General features: G+C 43.4%; 1 protein-coding gene across 1 annotated transcript in view; it reads left to right on the top strand.

Annotated features, from left to right (window-relative positions):
- The window catches only part of SNX7 (sorting nexin 7), a 106,009-nt gene extending 94,089 nt beyond the window's left edge, over positions 1-11,920 (top strand). Inside the window, exon 9 of the mRNA XM_044301486.1 lies at positions 11,489-11,920. Within this exon, the coding sequence (XP_044157421.1) occupies positions 11,489-11,569 (81 nt within the window). The 3' untranslated portion in view covers positions 11,570-11,920. The remainder of the gene's footprint in view (positions 1-11,488) is intronic.
- Positions 11,921-16,797: the final 4,877 nt, after the last annotated feature.

Here is a 16,797-nt window from a genome sequence, read left to right on the forward strand (position 1 = left end):
AGTGTCACCAGCAAAGCACCCCCACACCATCACACCTCCTCCTCCATGCTTCACGGTGGGAACCAGGCATGTAGAGTCCATCCGTTCACCTTTTCTGCGTTGCACAAAGACACGGTGGTTGGAACCAAAGATCTCAAATTTGGACTCATCAGACCAAAGCACAGATTTCCACTGGTCTAATGTCCATTCCTTGTGTTCTTTAGCCCAAACAAGCCTCTTCTGCTTGTTGCCTGTCCTTAGCAGTGGTTTCCTAGCAGATATTCTACCATGAAGGCCTGATTCACACAGTCTCCGCTTAACAGTTGTTCTAGAGATGTGTCTGCTGCTAGAACCCTGTGTGGCATTGACCTGGTCTCTAATCTGAGCTGCTGTTAACCTGCGATTTCTGAGGCTGGTGACTCGGATGAACTTATCCTCCGCAGCAGAGGTGACTCTTGGTCTTCCTTTCCTGGGGCGGTCCGCATGTGAGCCAGTTTCTTTGCTTTTCTTAGCTCTTGATGGTTTTTGTGACTGCACTTGGGGACACTTTCAAAGTTTTCCCAATTTTTCGGACTGACTGACCTTCATTTCTTAAAGTAATGATGGCCACTCGTTTTTCTTAGCTTCTTTTTTTCTTGCCATAATACAAATTCTATCAGCTGTGTATCGACCTGACTTCTCCACAACGCAACTGATGGTCCCAACCCCATTTATAAGGCAAGAAATCCCACTTATTAAACCTGACAGGGCACACCTGTGAAGTGAAAACCATTTCAGGTGACTACCTCTTGAAGCTCATCAAGAGAATGCCAAGAGTGTGCAAAGCGGTAATCAAAGCAAAAGGTGACTACTTTGAAGAACCTAGAATATGACATATTTTCAGTTGTTTCACACTTTTTTGTTATGTATATATTTATATTTATATTTTGATCGGGGGGTGGTTCGACACCTTGGACCCCTGCCGATCAGCTGTTTAAGTAGGCAGCGGCACTTGCAGTAGCACCACGACCTTCTCGCAGGTCAGTGACGTCACAACTATATCACACGGCCTAGGCACAGCTTAGCCCCATTGAAGTGAATGAGGCAGAGCTGCTATATCAAGCAAGGTGCAAGAATGCCGCAGAGCTCATAGGAGTGCCGGTGCCTTCTCAAACAGCTGATTGGCCGGGGTCCTGGGTGTCGGACCTCCACCGATTAGATACTGATGACTTATCCAAAGGATAGATCATCACTAAGAAACAGATAAAGAACCTTTTTAAAGATGACAAAATCCATTGGGTCCTGAGATGATTACAGTTATTTGAAATGGAGCAATCTTCCTGCACATTTTAAGGTAGAGAGATACTGAGTGTAGTTATATGGTGCAGTTGTTACAATCAGTGAAGATCCTGGTTGAGTTTGATGCCTCATAAGGAGCCATTCGCATTCTTCTGATACGTGCTGCCAATAATAATTATATATATTTTTGTCATTTTTGTGTGTTTTAGCGATTTATTTGAATGAATGCTGATTTTCACTTTGCAGTTAGAGTTTATGTAGCTGCATAATAAGTGGATGTTTTCATAAAGTAGTAATATTCTCAGAATGAGCTGGGTGGCACTTCTGACACACAATGATTCCAATGTCAAGTACTGTAGGACTACGTCGTACGGTACACAGTGCAGTTCGTTAGAAGGGTTTTCTCGTTGTGTGCACATAACCTTTGTTTTTGTGTAATGAAAAGTCCTACAGAGTTCTGAAAGTAACTTCATTTTCAAGATCTCTGCTTGTTGTCAGGGAACAGACATTTAAATTGCAGGCTGTACTGATCTAGCATTTGCCGTTTTGTGGTAACAAAATATGGATAAAACACTGACACCATGTAATTCAAGGCACCAATGAAATAGACCAGTGAGGATGAAGTCAAAGAGGTTTATTAACAAAATAAACAAAGTCCAGGTAAACTTCACTGGACAAACATCAGGCAAACAAACAAAGGAAAGCCAGGAGTAGTCCCGATCCGTGCACAAGTCTCTGTGCAACTTTCCAGGTAAACGGATGCGTCACGGAAAGTCCCGGGTCCTGGGTCCCACTGGAACGGACAGAGTCCCAGCAAACTTCAGTCAGTAGCCAGCAGTACTGACCTGCACCTGGATAAGGAAGGATGACAGTGGGCACTGACCGACCTGGGAGGCCTATAGGTGTAGGTCATGATCCTGCCCTACACCTGTGTACAAGGCTTTGGTCGGTCATAAGTCAATTAGTCCAATGCCGGCCCCCTAAACTGCTTTGAACTTGCGGCCAGATGCAATTCCCTTTACTGGTCGGCGAAGCGCGGCCGCATATCCCCTTGCGAACCCGTTTTCAAACTTAAATCTGGATGCACGACAGGCTCTGTGAGTGCGCGAGCGCGGCGACATGGACACCGGAATGGAATCCGCAATAGGCACCAGAGACGAGCTCTGCCGCAGCGTACTGCCTCTAGCCCAGCCAAGCTGTCCCCGAAAGCTATGCGGTCTTCCCCTCCGGCGCACACATCCCTGCGTCGGTTCGCAAAGGGGTCGGAGCTGGTGTATCAATGGAGACAGGTGTAACCTGTCCCGCAGCTCCACTGGAGTGCCAGGTGAGGATCTTACACACCATGTGGCCGTGTGCATCCCGTACTTTCCTCTGTCCTGCAAAATGGACAAAAATAGAACAGGCTCTGTAATTTGTGGAATGGATGCGGACAGCACACGGATGGAGGCTGCGTGCTGTACGCATTTTTTGTGGTCCAGTAGAAATGAATGGGTCCGCTTGCAATCCAAACATAATGCGTATCAAACGTGGACCCAAAATAAGGTCACTTGCTACCTTGCAGGATCAGTTACGTCAGCTGACTGATCATGTGAAGCCTTATCTCTCATCTCCTGACCTCATAAACATTCATTTAAATATTCTTATTAATGTGTAAAGAGTTTAGCTATAATGAGTGTTTGAGGTCGGGAGATCAGAAATAAGGCTTCACAGGAGACGTCAGCGGAAAGAACTCTGTAGAGACAGCCTGCAAATAGACTGATTTCTAATTATATGTATCACACTAACCGCTGAAATTTTTTAACAAGAAACAATTATTACAAATTATTTTTAGCAAAAAATGAGGCTTAAGCACGGTGCCTAATCTCCTTTAGGCCTCTTTCACACAAGCGTGACGGATTAGGTCCGGGAAACTCACACCATTTTGCAAGCAAGTTCAGTCAGTTTTGTCTGCGATTGCGTTCAGTTTTTTTCTGCGCGGGTGCAATGCGTTTTGATGCGCTTTTCACGCTCGTGATAAAAAAAACTGAAGGTTTTCAAACATCTCTTAGCAACTTTCAGTGAAAAACGCATCGCACCCGCACTCTCTTCCGGATGCAATGTGTTTTTCACTGAAGCCCCATTCACTTTCATGGGGCCAGGGCTGTGTGAAAAATTCAGACTATAGAACCTGCTGTGTTTTTCACACAACGGAGAAAGCAGTGTTGAAAGCACAAGGTATGAAAGTTCCGTAGGCGGCGCTCACCTGGTCAGTCTTGCGGAAGCACGGACTGTGCTTGGAAAGGGCACCAGTTGCAAGCTATATGAAAAATAAGACGGGATGTCCAGCTTCCAAAAAAAGACATTCTTTATTCCAAAAATGACACAGGATAAAAATAATCCAACACGGCAAGCAGGTCTACGTGTTTCGGATGCTCTAATACTGATCCTTATTCATGAAACCATGGATAAGGATCAGTATTAGAGCATCCGAAACATGTAGACCTGCTTGCCGTGTTGGATTGTTTTTATCCTGTGTCATTTTTGGAATAAAGAATGTCTTTTTTTGGAAGCTGGACATCCCGTCTTATTTTTCATATAGCAGAAAGCAGTGTGCACAGACCCATTGAAATCAATGGGTCAGGATTCAGTGCGGGTGCTATGAGTTGCGGAAAACTCGCTCATGTGAAAGGGGTCTTAAGAGATCAGTCCTGTATGGAGACTTACTGGAAGTACTCCAGGGTATAGGGACTTATTGGCAATCGTCCATGGGAAACGAGTATGCAAATAGATATCTCCCAAGGAAGAGAACCATCTCACTAACGTCACCTCTTGGAAGTGAGTCCCTAGGAGTCAAAATTAAACTTTCCAGCAAGCCTTGGGTATTTGACAAGGGATTATATATTCCCTAGTCAAATCCCAAGGCTTGTTGGAAAGTCAGATTTTGTCTCGTAGGGAGCCATTTCCAGGAGGTGGCACTGGTGAGATGGTTCTCTTTCTTAGTAGATACATGCATGAGCCCAAAATGAGTAAAATGCAATCATAAAAATAAAAAAAATCCATTAAGGATAGCCTTTAAAACCTTTCCTTCATCCTTTTTTGTTCTCAATGTCTCCTCAATCTACAGTTAGTCAGTGGAAGGTTTTAGTAAGTGCTGTTTTTTATAATTACATCTGAGTGGAGCAATTTTTTAAAATAACTTTTGTCAAAATGACAGGCATCTGAGATATTGATATTTAGTTGTCAACATAGATAATTGTCTCTCCAAAAGTGGGAGATAAAATGGTATAATTTCATATACCATCAACCACACTTTACCTCCGCTCCATGTAATTGTAACATAGAGAGGGGTAGATCCTGCACTGCCTCTAGATGCTATGACTGGTTTCCTAAAAAATATTTTATACAATAGTAAATTACAAAGTAATAACCAGCTGCCCGTTACATGTCTAAATGTTTGCTTTAAAATGCAGGCATGGTGTATCCTATCCTGGTTATGGATTTCAACTTGAGTGGAATTAAAATCTATGACAAGATTTGCTTAACAGTATGAGCCCCATATGTTTGCTGTAAAGTTAGAAGCCTGGTTTAGGCTCTCTTCACAATTGGCATAGGCAGCCTAATAGCAGCTGACCCAAAAGCTGAATGTACTGTAACCATTTATTTTCCAGTTGGTCTTTATCCCAAAAAATTGAGCCCCTTTCTCTGTACAGCCTTGAGATTCTCTATTAGCAGGCTCTGTATTTTAGTGTTTACCGTCGGGCAACTCAGATCTGATTTCTGACCTTATAAACACTCATTAGAACTCAATTATTCTCTTACTGATAACAATGAGGCTTAAATAAGTAATTAAGGGCTCTTTCACACTTGCGTTCTTTTCTTCCGGCATAGAGTTCCGTGCATTCTGAATGGAGAGAAATCCGTTCAGGATGCATCAGGATGTCTTCAGTTCAGGACCGGAACGTTTTTTGGCCGGAGAAAATACCGCAGCATGCTGCGCTTTTTGCTCCGGCCAAAAATCCTGAAGACTTGCCGCAAGGCCGGATCCGGAATTAATGCCCATTGAAAGGCATTGATCCGGATCCGGCCTTAAGCTAAATGTCGTTTCGGCGCATTGCCGGATCCGACGTTTAGCTTTTTCTGAATGGTTACCATGGCTGTCAGGACGCTAAAGTCCTGGCAGCCATGGTAAAGTGTAGTGGGGAGCGGGGGAGCAGCATACTTACCGTCCGTGCGGCTCCCGGGGCGCTCCAGAGTGACGTCAGGGCGCCCCACGCGCATGGATGACGTGATTGCATGGCACGTCATCCATGCGCATGGGGCGCTCTGCCGTCACTCTGGAGCGCCCCGGGAGCCGCACGGACGGTAAGTATACTGCTCCCCACTACTACTATGGCAACCAGGACTTTAATAGCGTCCTGGCTGCCATAGTAACACTGAACGCATTTTGAAGACGGATCCGTCTTCAAATGCTTTCAGTTCACTTGCGGTTTTCCGGATCCGGCGTGTAATTCCGGCAAATGGAGTACACGCCGGATCCGGACAACGCAAGTGTGAAAGAGGCCTTAGAGAGGAGGTTTATTAGATAACCCCTGCACAAAGTAAAAGTAGCATTCACACAGCTAGACAAACAGTTAATACTTTGTCACAGAATGGTTGAATAGTTTTAATAAAGACCAATTGAATAATTATTTTTTTTAGACCAAAATGAGTAAAATGAGATCATAAAAAAAATATTAAAATCCCCCAAAGGTATACGTAGCCTTTAAATAGTTTCCCTATTGGACAGGTTTTGGTTCTAGATAAACGTGGGTTTCAGCTGTCCAGATCATGTGTACAGGTCCTTTTCAAAAAATTAGCATATTGTGATAAAGTTTATTATTTTCTGTAATGTACTGATAAACATTAGACTTTCATATATTTTAGATTCATTACACACCAACTGAAGTAGTTCAAGCCTTTTATTGTTTTAATATTGATGATTTTGGCATACAGCTCATGAAAACCCAAAATTCCTATCTCAAAAAATTAGCATATCATGAAAAGGTTCTCTAAACGAGCTATAAACCTAATCATCTGAATCAACTAATTAACTCTAAACACCTGCAAAAGATTCCTGAGGCTTTTAAAAACTCCCAGCCTGGTTCATTACTCAAAACCGCAATCATGGGTAAGACTGCCGACCTGACTGCTGTCCAGAAGGCCATCATTGACACCCTCAAGCAAGAGGGTAAGACACAGAAAGAAATTTCTGAACGAATAGGCTGTTCCCAGAGTGCTGTATCAAGGCACCTCAGTGGGAAGTCTGTGGGAAGGAAAAAGTGTGGCAGAAAACGCTGCACAACGAGAAGAGGTGACCGGACCCTGAGGAAGATTGTGGAGAAGGACCGATTCCAGACCTTGGGGGACCTGCGGAAGCAGTGGACTGAGTCTGGAGTAGAAACATCCAGAGCCACCGTGTACAGGCGTGTGCAGGAAATGGGCTACAGGTGCCGCATTCCCCAGGTCAAGCCACTTTTGAACCAGAAACAGCGGCAGAAGCGCCTGACCTGGGCTACAGAGAAGCAGCACTGGACTGTTGCATGTCATTCGGAAATCAAGGTGCCAGAGTCTGGAGGAAGACTGGGGAGAGGGAAATGCCAAAATGCCTGAAGTCCAGTGTCAAGTACCCACAGTCAGTGATGGTCTGAGGTGCCATGTCAGCTGCTGGTGTTGGTCCACTGTGTTTTATCAAGGGCAGGGTCAATGCAGCTAGCTATCAGATTTTGGAGCACTTCATGCTTCCATCTGCTGAAAAGCTTTATGGAGATGAAGATTTCATTTTTCAGCACGACCTGGCACCTGCTCACAGTGCCAAAACCACTGGTAAATGGTTTACTGACCATGGTATTACTGGGCTCAATTGGCCTGCCAACTCTCCTGACCTGAACCCCATAGAGAATCTGTGGGATATTGGGAAGAGAAAGTTGAGAGACGCAAGACCCAACACTCTGGATGAGCTTAAGGCCGCTATCGAAGCATCCTGGGCCTCCATAACACCTCAGCAGTGCCACAGGCTGATTGCCTCCATGCCACGCCGCATTGAAGCAGTCATTTCTGCAAAAGGATTCCCGACCAAGTATTGAGTGCAGAACTGAACATAATTATTTGAAGGTTGACTTTTTTTGTATTAAAAACACTTTTCTTTTATTGGTCGGATGAAATATGCTAATATTTTGAGATAGGAAATTTGGGTTTTCATGAGCTGTATGCCAAAATTATCAATATTAAAACAATAAAAGGCTTGAACTACTTCAGTTGGTGTGTAATGAATCTAAAATATATGAAAGTCTAATGTTTATCAGTGCATTACAGAAAATAATGAACTTTATCACAATATGCTAATTTTTTGAAAAGGACCTGTATATTGCACATAAGTGAGAAAAGCCTATTTTCTTCTATATCCTTGCTATGTATATGTACTCTGTATTTATTTTTACCCTAGTCCCAAGTGGAATTCTAAGTGGAATGTATAGATAAGTTGATTGAGAAATAATGTGTGTACAGCATGTTTCTGCCATGGTCAGCGATTGTCTGTCATAGTGCTGAGAATGTACATAAGATGTATAGCGGATCCATGCTTCTGGAGATCATAGATTGCCAGGGAATACAATTAGATTCATGATTTGTTACTTTTACTCATTTGGAGGATTTGTGGGAAACAAAATGTGATTTTTATGTTTGTTTTCAATTGTATTTTTAGTGTATTGTACATCTATATATACTCAAGTAATATGGCCTATAACGTAAAAACCTAGGCTTGCATCTTATTGACACCTCAGTGACCAGCAATACGCCTTTTTACAGCGGCCACTAAGGGGCTGTAGGTAAAGCCACTGCCTTGTTATGGTTGCCCAGTCTAAGCACTGCATGAAGAGCGGGGGGCATGGCTGTAACGTGTGAGCCGCCCTCCTGCTCTAATGTCCTGGACCAGCAGAAACACCCACCTGAGCCATTTAACCACTTACATGCCGCAGGCGAAGAATAGTGCAATATATTTTAGAAACTATCAAAAGATCGCCTATTATTGTCCCTTTGTGTGACTTAAATAGTTGGAATTTTTAAAATTATTTCTATGTAAAAATTTGAAAAAAGGCTTTTCAGTGGGAAAAAAGTGCATAAATAGAATCTCCACCTATTTGGTATCACTGCATCTGTAAAGACCTGCACTATACAATTATCATGTAATTCATCCTGTACGGCAAGCATGTCAAACTCAAAGGCTAACATGGGCCAAAAAAACAAAATTTAAGTTTGTGTGCCGCATAAAAAAAAAACGCCTGGCCGTGCGGAGGCGTGCGGATCCGTCCAGACTTACAATGGAAGTCAATGGGGACGGATCCGTTTGAAGATGACACAATATGGCTCAATCTTCAAACGGATCCGTCCCCCATTGACTTTAAATGTAAAAGTCTGGACGGATCCGTTCTGGCTACTTTCACAGTTAGAATTTTTTTTACAATATAATGCAGACGGATCCGTTCTGAACGGATCCACCGTCTGCATTATATGAGCGGATCCGTCTCAGACGGATCCGCTCTGAACGCAAGTGTGAAAGTAGCCTTAGGGGCGAGAACCTGGGATCTTTCATCCCTTGTCCTATTCAGCTCAATCAGGGTGAATAGGACTTCACACTGTCCCTGCTGCTCTGTGCCTTGTGCACACAGCATCAGGGATGTTACCATGGCAACCAGGGCTTCTGTAGCGTCCTGGCTGCCATGGTAACTGATCGGAGCCCCAGGCTTACACAGCTGGGGCTCCGATCAGAAGCTGCCACTGCACCACCAATGAGGGGGAGGGGAGAGGTCCCTGTGGCCACTGCCACCAATGATTTCAATACTGGGGGGGTTGAGAGGGGCTGGCGCACTGTGCCACCAATGATTTTAATGGGATGGGGGGGTTGAGGGGGGGGGCACACTGCACCACCAATGATAAATTACCCCTTTATACAGGAGGCGGGTACTGGCAGATCAGCAGTTAACCCCTCAGGTGCGGCACCTAAGGGGTTAACTGCCTCTGATCGCAGCTCCCTGTCAGGGGCAGGGTGCCGGCAATGCGATTCTGCTGCCGGCACCCGCCTCCTGTATTGTGTTAAACTTCTTTCACTATCAGGCCACACAGAGCGGCGCCCAGCGATGTCTCAGCACTCACCATTAGTCCTGGGCGCCGCTCGTTCGACTGCAGTGCTCCATTACTGTCTCCTCTATTGCTCCACATGCTGCTGATTACTATCGGAGCGATGGGAGGAGACATCAGCTTCACTAGTGGGCGTTCCTTCTTCCTGGCTGTAGCGCTGTCCAATCGCAGCGCAGGGAGAAGGAACGCCCACTAGTGAAGCTGATGTCTCCTCCCATCGCTCCGATAGTAAGCAGCATGTGGAGCAGGAGAGGAGACAGTAATGGGGCACTGCGGGCGAACGGAGCGGCGCCCAGGACTAATGGTGAGTGCTGGGCGCCGCTCTTTGTGGAAATAGTCCAATCATTGGTGGCGCAGTGCGCCCCCCCCCCCCCCCCCTATTCTCATTGGTGGCGCAGTGCGCGGGCCCCTCCTCCCCCCCTCTATTCTCATTGGTGGCGCAGTGCGCCCAGGGCCGGTGCAAGGATTTTTGCCAACACAAGCGAAGCTACATTTTGGCGCCCCTCTTCCCCCACGCTTCTCCTCTGTGTGGTCCTGGTATCTTCTCTCTGCTTCAGACAATGGCTGGTTTAAGGACCATATTTTTCACCCTCTAAGACACACCTAGGTTTTAGAGGAGGATAATAAGAAAAAAATATTTTCCATTACACCTCAGGTCAGACCAGCAATCAGACCCCCAATGTTAATCAGACCTCAGCTCACAGCCCCAATCAGACCCCCAATGTTAATCAGACCTCAGATCAGAACCCCATGTCAGACATCATCCCCCAGCCATGAGCCCCCAATGTCAGCCATCAGACCCCCATGTCACATTTCTCCCCCTCCATGTCACATTTTTCCGCCCTCCCCCAGGGTGCGCCCGAAGGCGGCCGCTTGGTCTGCCTTATGGTAGCGCCCGCCCCTTCCCCCCCCCCCCCCCCCTCTCTTCTCATTGGTGGCAGCAGCACAGGGGGAGGGAGGACAGCTTCCTTCTCCCCGTGCTGCTGAGAGAACATGAGCGCGCCGATAGCAGCGCGCTCATGTTCAGAAATACTTGCTGGGCCGCAAAGATATTCATTGCGGGCCGCATGTTTGACACCCATGCTGTACGGTGTTCGCCGCAAAAATAAATAAATAAATAAATAAAAATGGCCAGAATTGCTGCTTTTTGCTTATCTGCCACCCAAAAAACAATAAAAAGCAAAAAATGTGTAAAAATCTAAAATAAAAGTTATAGGTCTTGGGATGCGGCGATACAAAAACATGTTCTTTAAAAATCAAAGGGGGGGGGGGGGTATTGTGCTAAAGTAGTAAAATGTGAAAAAAACAACAACTATATGTATTTGGTATCATACTGACTCTGAGAATAAGCTTATTGTGTTATTTATGCCAAAAAATTACCAGCTGAAAATGTATAATGTAAAATCTGACAGTATTGCTGTTATTTCCCATCTCCCTTCCAGAAAGAGTTAATAAGTAACTTATGTGTACCCCAAAAAGGCACCATTAAAACTGCGAAAAAAGAAGCCCTCGTATGGCTCTGGGAAAGTGATGATGATAAAATAAAAAATCGCCTGGTCATTAGGGCTGGTCACTAAGGGGTTAACAGAAAATCCACAAATAATTCACTAGGCCACCAATTGATAAACAGAATCCTGGCTCTCTTTATTAGATAAATAGGTAAAAAAAAACACTTAAAACCACATATAAGGTACTACAGAATATTATAGAACTTACCAAATCTAAGGTCTCTGGACTAACCTTGGGGCCAGAAACAACAGCGTGCAATTCAGATTATGAAAGACAAAATATACCGACCAGAGTGGAGTAAAGGACACCCTTGACTTGCGTCTCGTACCCCAAAGCTGCTTATGGGGACCCCAGAGATTATTTATTTAAAAGTATGTTTAATTGTTTAATACAAAAACTTTATTTAAATAAGGTCATTTTCTGATGGCGCATTCCCATTTAAGGATCACCTTTTATTCCACAGCTTTTTTTTTTTTTTTTTTTTTTGCTTTTATGTGTTTAGCAGATCATTTCAATTCCTCTCGGTGCATACATTCAGTTTTCATGGGTACATCTGTCATCTTTCCTGCAGTGCCTTGCCACATGGGAGTCCTTCCTTTCATCTCAGTCGTATGACGAACAGTTTGACGCACAAGAAGAGGAGGGGTCCTGAATCCCACGAACAAGCCTCATCCGTGATATACTATTATATGTATAGTAGTCCATGTGACCAAAGAAGTGACCTTAATTATAGAAGGACCAACTGGAGACGGCTCAGAACGTGCCCTGTAAATTGAGCACTGCCAAAGTTGATCCTGTCGTAGTCTTCCAGGCACCAAAATCAAACCGGTTAATTAAGGATCAATTGTTCGGCTGCCAAGACTTTTTTGTATGCATGAAAGACACTTGGATCGAGCTGTGTACATCACCTATTATGTGTACTCTTCAACTTATTTTGTATTTAGTAATTGTTTTAAGCGTAATGTAAAAGAAAACCTTTTAATTAAAGTGTTTAATACGACAAGTCTTGTGAGTGCATGGAGTTATTACGGAGCTGCGCCGCGGTTGTCAGCAGGTGACTTGATACTTGCGAACAGGACTACAGAATGCATTTATGATAGAGAAGAGCTGTACACAGGACATTTGTGTTAGATTATAGTGCCGGGAGATAGCGGAAAGAAGGTCAGCGTGACCTTTTTGGTTGATTCTGAACAAATTTCAAGCAAGTAAGTGATTTCTATTTTTTACTTTTTGGAATGTTCATTTCAGTAAAACGTTAGAAAAGCGCCGGATGGACACAATATAAACACATTTTATTTATACAGTGAAGTCCAGTGTCCGATAATCTGCACAGAATAGCAAGATAATAATACATTTTTGAAAACCTGAAGGAAAATAATCAGAAAGAACCAGTTAAGTAATTTCTCAGAGTTAGGCCCCTTTCAGATGAGCGAGTTCCACACTCCGGACTCGCATAGTGAGTATGCAGCAGCTCCCGTCCTGACCTCCCAGCACTGAGTCACACAGCATTATATTGATTTATGATGCTATGTAACTCTTACAGTTCTAGAATGTATTGGATAACACTAACAGCATTGTGTCAGCGTTATTCAATATATATCAGGACTCTAAGGCCCCTTTCACATGGGCGAGTTTTTCCTCGCGGGTGCAATGCGTGAGTTGAACGCATGGCACCTGCACTGAATCCGGACCCATTCTTTTCTATGGGGCTTGTGCGTTGCGTAAAAATCGCAGCAAGCTCTATTTTGTGCGTTTTTCACGTAACGCAGGCCCCATAGAAGTGAATGGGTTTGCGTGAAAATCGCAAGCATCCGCAAGCAAGTGCGGATGCGGTGCGATTTTTCACGCACGGTTGCTAGGTGACGATTGGGATGGGGACCCGATCATTATTATTTTCCCTTATAACTTGTTTATAAGGGAAAATAATAGCATTCTGAATACAGAATGCATAGTACAATAGGGCTGGAGGGGGTTAAAAAATAAAAAAATAAAAAAATAAAAAAAAATTAACTCGCCTTATCCACTTGTTCGCGCAGCCAGTATCTCTTCTGTCTTCATCTGTAAGGAAAAGGACCTTTGATGACGTCACTACGCTCATCACATGGTCATTCACATGATCCATCACCATGGTGATGGATCATGTGATGAGCGTAGTGACGTCATCAAAGGTCCTTTTCCTTACAGATGAAGACAGAAGAGATACCGGCTGCGCGAACAAGTGGATAAGGTGAGTTAAATTTTATTTTTTTATTTTTTTACCCCTCCAGCCCTATTGTACTATGCATTCTGTATTCAGAATGCTATTATTTTCCCTTATAACCATGTTATAAGGGGAAATAATACAATCTACACTACAACTAACCAAAACCTGAACTTCTGTGAAGAGGTTCGGGTCTGGGTACCACAGTCAGTTTTTTATCACGCGCGTGCAAAACACATTGCACCTGGGCGATAAAAACGGAACGCAATCGCAGTCAAAATGAGCGGGTTTGCTGCAATGCATCAGGACGCATCCGGACCTTATCCAGACACGCTCGTGTGAAAGAGGCCTAAGGGTTACATAGCATCTTAAATCAATTTAATGCTATAGGACCCGTCAGTGCTGGGAGGTCAGGACGGGAGCTGCTGCACACTCATGCTCAGAGTCCCGAATGCACACAAGAGATAGAGAAGGGTCTGTTCGGTGGTAGATGAACGACTTTGCATATTAGTTGAATCTGTTTTTTTCTGCCATTGTGTTTAGTGCTTCCTTTTTTTGCATCCTGATTGCATTAGTTTGTCATTTGTTTTTTTTTTTGTTTTTGTTTTTTCACACACATGAAAATAAAAAATAAAACAGAAGAACAACACCCAGCATCTGCTAGAAACAATCTGCATCTGAAAAATGGACTGCACACAGATGCTGTCCGTGTGTGGCCATTTCCTTTCACTGACCCATTGACTTTAATGGGACTAGTCCTGCATTAAAACTGATGAAGATGGAGCGTGCAGTGATTTTTCCTGAACGGGGAGATGGTCAGTGAAAATAGGTGTTCATGTTAATATAGCCATTGAAATGAATGGGCCAGTGCTCAGTCTGGATGCTGTCTGTTGTGAGGGCGGAAACATTGCCCGTGTGAAATTAGCCATGTAGATGGAGCCTGTGAAAAAAGCAAACATCCTATAGATCCATAGGCAATCCTCATACAGTTATTTTCTCCTATGGGACATGGTGTCATAATATGTGAAGTATAGTCATCACTTTTAATGTTCCCGTTATTCCTCTTCAAGGGGTGTTCCAGTCATTTAAAGTTATTCATTATCCGAGCACTATTTATAGAGATGAACGGAGCAACAGTAGTACACATGCAAGGTACGAGGTCCCTGTTCTCATAAGTGGGGGCCTCAGTGGTAGGATCCATCGATCTAATAGGTATCGCCTATTCTGTGGATAGAAGATAACTTGAAATTGCCAAAATACCCCATTAATGTCATCTAAGCTCCCACAATGCACTGCTCATTGGTAACAGGAGACCACCAGAATTCCGAATATAGCTGTAGATGTAAGAATGGAGCAGCAATCCAGGATTAGTGCCTGACTATACGAGATACTCCTAAAGTAGTAGTTTGCACGGATATCAGAGTTTTTCTGTGTAACTGCAGAATTTTTACTTCTTGATGCTTGGACAATGTAAAAAGACCTATTATGACCCTTAGAAAAAGCCAGTGGAAGAATTATGCTTCAGTACACACAGTTACATAAACACAGCAGTAAGAATATAATGAATCCGATTCACTGAGCATGTAATCAAACATAACAAGTGATTCAGCGTCATAGGCGTATTACAAAGAGGCAGAAGACTAGTGCAATGGTTGCATGCAGTACAGATAGTCCTGGACCTCCGTGTTTGAATCGCAACCCAGTATTTCCATAATTTTATCTATAGGCCTAACCAAGGATTTAGTGTATTTTCTGGACTATAGAAAGCACCTGACTATAGGAAGTACCCAGGTTTTAGACAAACAAAAAAAATAAAAACTGTTTCATTCTGATTCAGCATAAATACTATTACCTCTGTTTTACGGGTAAGTACAATTTATGACAGTATCAACAAACCCTTATAGTTTTTTTTTTTATGTTGTACTGCAGTGGAACAATAAAAGCACTTTTCCATCGACTGAGTTGTAAGACGTTTTTGGTATGAAATAATGTTTTCTTTGTTACCATTTTTGGTGAGTACAGGACTTTTTTTGATTGTTTTGTAAAGCTAATTAAAAACAAGCTATTTCTCTGCAGTGATGATCATTATCACTATTGCCGCAGTGTGTAATGGGTATCACTAGAGGAGCAGTCAGCATAGTGTACGTTAAGGATCGGGAATGGACTGGCTTGGGGCTGTAAACTTTAATGAATTTTCAGTGTTTTGTGTTGCAAGTGTTTGGTGCAATTTATTTGCCACCGTAATCCGGTCGTTGTGTCAATATACTGCCTAATTATGTGTAGAGGGGTGATTAGATGAACAAGTGCTTATCTTCTCACTGCTCTGGGGAAAAAAGTTCCCACCCTATATGTGACAGTCGGAGAACCAGCGTGCTTGTTGAGTGGGATTTGAAAACGTGCTGAAGTCCATGTTAGCCATCCCCCTGTGGCCATGTACAAGGAGAGGAGGATCTGTGTCTCCCCTACTTCTTCTGTAGCCTATTAGCAGGCCCCCACTACCCTTAATCATTCCAATCATTGATTAGAATTATCTTTAAGGTATTACAATTTACATTTTAAGAGTGACTAAACTTTTTTATACATTTGAACATCCCTAATAACAGTTTTTGTAATATACTTTATTAATGTATTTTGTATTTAGTGATGTATGGAGTTGACACTTTACCAATGGGGCCGCAGAACAGGGACGATGGGCAGGAACGCACATTGCTGCTCCTGCACCCCAGAGGTTTACTAACTCCTGGCATAGAACTTTGGTACCCTGTAACCATGTTCTAAGCCTGGATTAGCGGAGCGCCTCCTGTCTGTGCCCACTAAGCATAGAGCTAACATGCAGGGCTTTTAGTTTAGCGAAGCAGACAGAAGCTCCGCTCAGCTAATCCTGGCATCGCACATGGTTACAGAGTTCCCATGTGTTATGCCAGGAATAAGTAAACCTCCGGCGGGCACAGGCAGGAGCAGCAATGTGTGTTCCTGCCCGTACTCTATGCGGTGCAGCCCCATTGATAAACTGTAGACTCTGTACTCCATACAACGCTGAGAAGTCAGCGGTGTACAGAAAAGTGGATTTTAAGCGCACAGGGAAAGGTAAGTTTTTTTTTTTTTTTTGGGGGGGGGGGGGGGGATCTATTAAAAGTACAAAATACATTACTAAAGTGTATTACAAAAACGGTTATTAGGGCATTAGTGACATGTCAACACAAATGTATTTTAAAGTTTAGTTACTCTTTTTAAAAGACCTAAGCATCCCTGCAAAAATCCTTGCAGAATGGAAAGGGTAGCCGGGGTTAATAATGTAGAAGACAAAACACTGAAGGAATTTATGAAGAATGCAAGTGCTGGTGCCGCTGTGTCCTGGATGGGGGCAATCAACTGGAAGAATGGGAAATTAATAAAACACAAGAAATCTTCATGCCAGGATAGTAAAATGATTTTCTTCGACAAAAAGGTAAAAAAAAAAAAAAGTATAAATGTTTAATGTGGTCCTCTGCAAGTTCTAATTCCAGATTCCATTTTGCATAGAATTTTTAAAATCCCTGTAATAAATCTTTTTCACTACGCACCAAGCATCAGGGAATTGTATACTGTACCTATAATATCTCACAAAAACGCCCTTTTTCATTTGGAAGCTGCTGATTGACCTTGCATTCCCATCAAACGGCTGATTTTTATCATGGAAT

This window comes from Bufo gargarizans, chromosome 7, assembly GCF_014858855.1.
Source record: "Bufo gargarizans isolate SCDJY-AF-19 chromosome 7, ASM1485885v1, whole genome shotgun sequence".
Lineage (NCBI taxonomy): Eukaryota > Metazoa > Chordata > Amphibia > Anura > Bufonidae > Bufo > Bufo gargarizans.